Here is a 6224-nt window from a genome sequence, read left to right on the forward strand (position 1 = left end):
ATATATATATATATATATATATATCAATTTAAGGCTTTTTATGACCCTTTTTAAGATCTGCACAAATAAAAATGAACAGTGTATGAGTGGGGTAGGGAAATGTTTCTGGTAACTTTTTTAAAATATAAAATTACATGATTTATTGTTCAAATACAGTTTTTCACAAAAACAAATAAACTCATGATGATAGTGAAATGTCTGTGTGCAAGACTAAGGTGATTCCTAGATCCCTAATGATGACAGTAAGTACAAGGCATTAGTAGAGCAGGGATCTGTGTTCATTAATCAATGGGTCTGTCTGATGTTTTTGAAATATGTCAGCATTTTCAAGTTTTTTTTTTCTGTTGGGCAAAGAAGTGAAGTGAAAGAGAAATGAAACATTTTATTTTGTACAGAACCTAACTGCGTATTCAGTTTAAACCCAAAGGTGAAAATCTTGTAATCAGCTGTTCTGCACCATGACCTCCTGGTCAGCAGGGGGCAATATTTCACAGCTAGTGTAATTCAACTGAGTATGTTGAGGAGGTGACACTAAATAAATTAAGAAAAATTAAGAAAATGTTTGAATTGCCATTGTCTTGAGTCATATTGATAGAATGAAGGAACCTTTATAGACTTTTGAGGTGAAGTACATTTACTTGGGTCTTAGGGTCTAATAGAGGGTTTCCCGAGTCCCAACTGTGGTTTAGCAAACATTTGGAGATTTGTCATTATACTGCAGGGGTGAACTTCAGTGAAACTGAATAAAATAATAATAATAATAATAATAAACATTCTCTGTTTGTGCTCTGAGTTTGTGTCACTTTTAATGTTCTTTTGAAAATGCTACATGTGCAAACCATCTTCCCATACTTAAAATGAGAAGCATTTATAACTAGCTGTTGTCACCAAAAGAGAAGCTTTAAGGGCTCCCTGTGGTTTTCCACTAAAAATAAAAGCTTGATGGTTTAACTCTTGAAAATCAGAAAATTAAGACATCCGTAAATATTAGTATTGCAATTTTAAAGTTCTACTGTTAAATAAAGTTATTAATATTTTCTTTCTTTCTTTTTTTCATTCATTCTTTCTTTCTTTCTTTCTTTCTGTCATCATATTGATATGTATTCTATTTTATTTTATTTTTTAATTGTCCAGCCCTACAAACAAACACAGTATTTGGTAACCCACTTTTGTTGTGATGACAGCAACAGTCGAGTTGATATGAACAAAACCTGATGATCATGTTCTTGTGTGTGATTTGCGACTGATCCAAAGAGCATTTAACCATCTGGAGAAACAGTCACATGATCAGTTTACTTATTTGATTAGTCACTTAGAAAAAGTCCAGAACCTGAAATATTTATTATTACTTGTACATGATAATTCTTTATTTTAAAATGTAAAAAAAATCTTAAAACTTAGTTTATTTTCAAGTTTAAATTAAACTCACATATATTTTTAATGTTGTTTCAGAACTTTGGACCCACTGAATTGAATATGTTGCAAGAAATGAATATATCAGTAAATAATTATGGGTTCAGCTGATGAAATCTTGACTCAAACTGATGAGCGGTACTGCAGACTTCTTCAGTATATTGCAACAACATAGAAATGTTGCCTTGTTATTTGTATGTTATTATTGTGTATTGTCAGAAAGGGCCGGTTCAGTTCTAGGGGGAGGGCTTTCTCTCTTTCTCTCTCTCTCTCACTCTCGCACATGGGCGTGAGACAAAAAGTTGTGTCCCTCCAAAACAACAGAGGAACAACAATCACTAGGGACAGGAAACTGTGCCACCCTTCCAGGTCCGCTGGAGAGAGAGAGAGAAACTGAAGGGAGGGATCAGGGGCCTTTCATTGGAGCTGGGAACCAGAGAGTAGCAAATAACAGAGATCAGGTTGCACGTTTCAACAAAAGGCACAGAGCCACCTGAAGGAGAGAGAGGCAGTCCTGTGCCTGAGGTAGAGTATGCGTTTAACATTATAAACTTGCAGAAATTGCTAGAAAGAGAGACACAGGCAGTGGATGACCAAAACCAAAAGTGTCTGTTTGCCTCCCCTTCTGCTCTTTAATGTATGTGTGTGTAGTTAGTCTTGACGCTGTGTTCATGCAGGATTCACTCACATGTGTGTTTGTGTGTGTTTAGGATAATGTGGCGCTCTTCCTGAAGGGTTGTTTGGAGTTAGGTTTGAAGAGCTCTCAGCTATTTGATCCTGGAGATCTACAAGACACCTCTGCACGCTCTAACAAGTAAGATCAACCACTCATTACACTGTGATTGTGTGTATGTGTATGCCCATGTTCTTGTTTACTTAGAAACGCTGTATTTTTGCTATAATTTCTTACATTGCAATATGTTACTTGAACAGTGGAGTTCTATAAATATTTCCAAATAATTTGGTTGCCAGTGGAAAAACATTGAACTCTCATTAAAAGTGACTGATGTATTATTATGATTTCCTCACAAAATCTGTTGAGTTTGCTGTATAGATTTATTTGAATAACATCTAATGTCTTCCGTGAGTATTTTAACCATTGTAGTTTATATAGTGGCTTATACACTTTGATATGACTATACAAAATTCATATATATGACCGCACCAACACCATCAGATTAGAACCAAATGTAAACTGAATTAAGCGGAATTGGCACTGTTGTCTTCTGTAGAGCTGCTTTACATTACACTGTTAATGATCTCCAATTGTGTCCAACTGACTCGCGCTGAATAATGACATTGCTGCCTTTTGTAGATCTGTCAATAACATCTCATTGTTACTTAGGGCTGCAAGATAAAGGCTAAATGGTTAATTTTGATTATTTTGGTCAAAAATAAGAGGTTGTTGGACTATGTGTCAGATATAAGAGATGGTAAGTAGAGCGGGTAGGTAGCCAAGTAAGTTGCATGGAAGTAACAACAAGACCAGACAAAGGAGGAGTGTACAGTGAGGGCTTATAAAGAGTGACTTGGTTAGTTTAGGCAGGTATAGTGAATCAGAATTCCAGGGATTGTGAATGAGTGGGGGGAGCTGCAGGATCTTGCGTGGCTGGTGACTCCATGACAATTACCAGATTACTAAGTGCACTGTTGGTTCTCACATTTCTATTCATGTTTTTTAAAAATATATTATTAATTTTATGTTACCGACTATACAGTGTAAATATAAATAAAAACTCAAACACTTCAAAATGATTATCAGTAGAAAAGTTATTAATATTATCATTGTATTGTTACACACTGATGAACACACTGATTTAATTTCATCAAGTTTTACATTTAAAACCAACACACAACAAAATAAAATTAGCTCTAATGAACAAAAATGTCAACTGAGTGACTTACAACATAACATTGTATCTACTAACATGTACAAGAAGTTCAAATGTTGTACAGACTGAGTCTGGTTTCTTACAAGTTTTTTTTTTTCTCCATTTCTATCACCAATGGTGTTTTGTTTCCTTGCCACTGTCGCCTTTGTCTGTCACACTGCTGCTACATAGAAGACAAGCGCTCAAAGACGAGAGATTCCAATAGGTTATTTATTTCACAAAACTCAGAAGAATAGGTAATCCACAAACCGTCAACGCAATGTTCAAACAATAACCAACCAACTCAAACTGAACAGACAGGAACTTAAATACACAGGCAAATGAGGATAATTAACAAGACACAGGTGAACTAACTAGCGTAATCAAAGAGGAGACAGAAACTAGGTCAAAGAACAAAACAGGTAACCAAAGTCCAAACAGGGTGATGGTGTGAAAGATCGCCCCCTCCTGGAAGACGTGATCTCGCGCCACAGAGAAGAAAAGGGTGAGGAGACAGTGGAGGGATGGCAACAAGGGATGGCAAAGGGCTGGCAGAAAGGCAGGCAGACAACCAGGGCGGCGATGACGGAGGGAGGAGCCAAGGTGGAATAGATGGAGGGAGGAGCCCGAAGCAGGAGGAGACGGGAGATGGTCCAGAGCCCAGCCAGGAAGACGACCCACGGTGGAGCCGACGGAGAGAGGAGCCATGGTGGAGGAAGGGCTGATGACTCCAGGGGGCTGACTGATGCTGGCGAAGCAGGTGGGAGAGGAGGCCAAGGCGAAGACGGAGAGCCATAGAGCCAGGGCGACAGAGAGGATCCAGAGAGCCAAGGCGGAGCAGATGGCTCAGGCGACCAAGGCGCATGCGGGTATCTGGAAGGCTGTGGTGAAGCCGGAGTGACAGAGGACCAAAGTGGAGCTGGAGGGAGGAGCCCAATGGAGCCAGAGTGATGGAGGGACGAGGCGAAGCCAGAGGAGTGTAGTCCCGAGGCAAAGGCAGGTCGACGACCGATCAAGGCAGAGCCGGACGGGACGAGGGAGCCTGGCAGAGCCGGTGGACTGACGGGCCACGGTGGAGAGTAGGGAGCTAGGAGTCATGGTGGAGCCACCGGGTTGACGGGCCAAGGCGGAGTCCAGGATTCAGAGGCTGGAGGCAGAGACAAGGGATCCTCCAGCCACGACGCCGATGGAGACTGGCAGACCCGAGAATGCTAGGGACAGGGGAACAATCTCTGTGGTCATGGCAGGACAGACAGACAGTTCAGGGTAGACAAACAGTTCATTGCAGACCTCCATGGTCAATTCAGGACTGACAGGAAGTTCAGAAGAATACAGGAGACTGGGCATATCAGAATAAGTCTATTAGATCCTCCTGAATCCAGCTCAACCTCAGCTGTGGTGCAGTGGGCGGGGCTTTCCTCTGTGCCCCTGCTCTCCACTGTTTTATCCACTGACGTGTGCGTTGTTGCTGCCTCTCGCACCTGGTCAGACGATCAATGAGGCTCTGGCTCCGGGGCGATCCTCAGCTCTGTCGCTCTCTCTGGCGATGCCTCATCGGTCGTCACGGGCTTTGGCTCTCCGTCTGCGGTGGGCTCTGGCTGACGCTTTGCGCAACGGGGTGATTGTTGGCTGGGTTTTGGGTCGGGAGTGGGGACTAGTGTGGTCGTCCGCTGGTGCGACAGTCAGGGATAAACTGCATAAAACCAGCACCCACTCCACGTAGGGGAGAGCCTTCTCCCTCGAGGGTCTTCCCCGGACAACTGTGCACATGTGGCGGTGTTGAGGCCAGTGCGTAGGAACTTGCATAAGTAGTCGTCCGGGAAGGTGGTCTGATGTGCGAGACCCAGAAATAGTTTCAGGTGCTCCTTGAGGGAACGGTTCCACTGCTCCAGGCAGAGCAGGTTGATGGCGGCAAAGTGATCCATGAAAGAAAACAAAACACTGGCAAAAACAGGAAAATAAACGGGGTAAACATGATGGGTACGGTCTCTTTTTGTGGTCGGTTATTCTTTCACGCTGCTGCTACATAGAACACAAGGGCATGAAAAAGAGAGATTTCAATAGGGTATTTCACAAAACTCAGAACCTTGGTCAGGACCTTGGTTCCCTGAGAGGAGAGAACGAGACATTGCGTCATAGTTGACGGTTTGGGGGTTCCCCTCCTTCCTTGAATCTACTAAAGCCTTATGAAATCTCAGGGGTGAAAATTCACCCACCAGTGGCGTTCAAGTGGGCAAAATAGAGGCGGTCTCCCCCACTCTAGAAGGCGGATACCATTGGATACCATTGCCTCAGATGCGCTCCAGCCACTCACTCATTCATGCAATATAAGCAACCCTCCATCTTAGTGCATCAGTCTGTCCTGTATAAAGCACAAAATGCTGCCTTTCAGAGTTCTCAGGAAACACTCAGGCTGATAGCTGTGGCCTTGGGAGTGTACCAGTTGGGACTGCTTAATATTCTTAATATGTGACCCTGGCCCACAAAACCAGTCTCAAGTCGCTGGGGTATATTTGTAGCAACAGCCAAAAATACATTGTATGGGTTAAAATTATTGATTTTTCTTTTATGCCAAAAATCATTAGGAAATATATAAAATATATTTGATATGTAAATATATCAAAACTTAATTTTTGTTTAGTAATATGTAGGGATGCACCGATACCACTTTTTCCAGTACTCGCAGTACCGATACTTTTATTTTTGGTACTTGCCGGTACCGAGTACCGATACCAATATTTTCATTGCATTTGTAACTGCAAACAGCAAACTTGAACTTCAGTTTTTTCCCAAACTCGGTCTGAATAATTTTTGGTCCCAAATTTGTATCAATTTTACTGGTAGTCCACTGTATGAAGAATTTTTGGGTATAATATATCACAGTTTAGTGTATTTTGCTATCCTCACTTTACATAAATGAACTATAGTGTCCTACACCCA

General features: G+C 41.8%; 1 protein-coding gene across 3 annotated transcripts in view; it reads left to right on the plus strand.

Annotated features, from left to right (window-relative positions):
- LOC107690078 (LIM and calponin homology domains-containing protein 1-like) overlaps window positions 1-6224 on the plus strand; it is a 170696-nt gene that overhangs the window by 153338 nt on the left and 11134 nt on the right. For all 3 annotated transcript variants that reach the window (XR_001634394.1, XM_016488318.1, XM_016488319.1), the window contains exon 4: window positions 2124-2227. Coding sequence is in view for 2 of the 3 variants with exons in the window: in XM_016488318.1 (XP_016343804.1) it covers window positions 2124-2227 (104 nt within the window). In the remaining variant the exon portion in view is untranslated. The remainder of the gene's footprint in view (window positions 1-2123; window positions 2228-6224) is intronic.

Source organism: Sinocyclocheilus anshuiensis, unplaced genomic scaffold (genome assembly GCF_001515605.1).
Source record: "Sinocyclocheilus anshuiensis isolate Anshui unplaced genomic scaffold, SAMN03320099.WGS_v1.1 scaffold1965, whole genome shotgun sequence".
In the NCBI taxonomy this organism is placed as follows: domain Eukaryota; kingdom Metazoa; phylum Chordata; class Actinopteri; order Cypriniformes; family Cyprinidae; genus Sinocyclocheilus; species Sinocyclocheilus anshuiensis.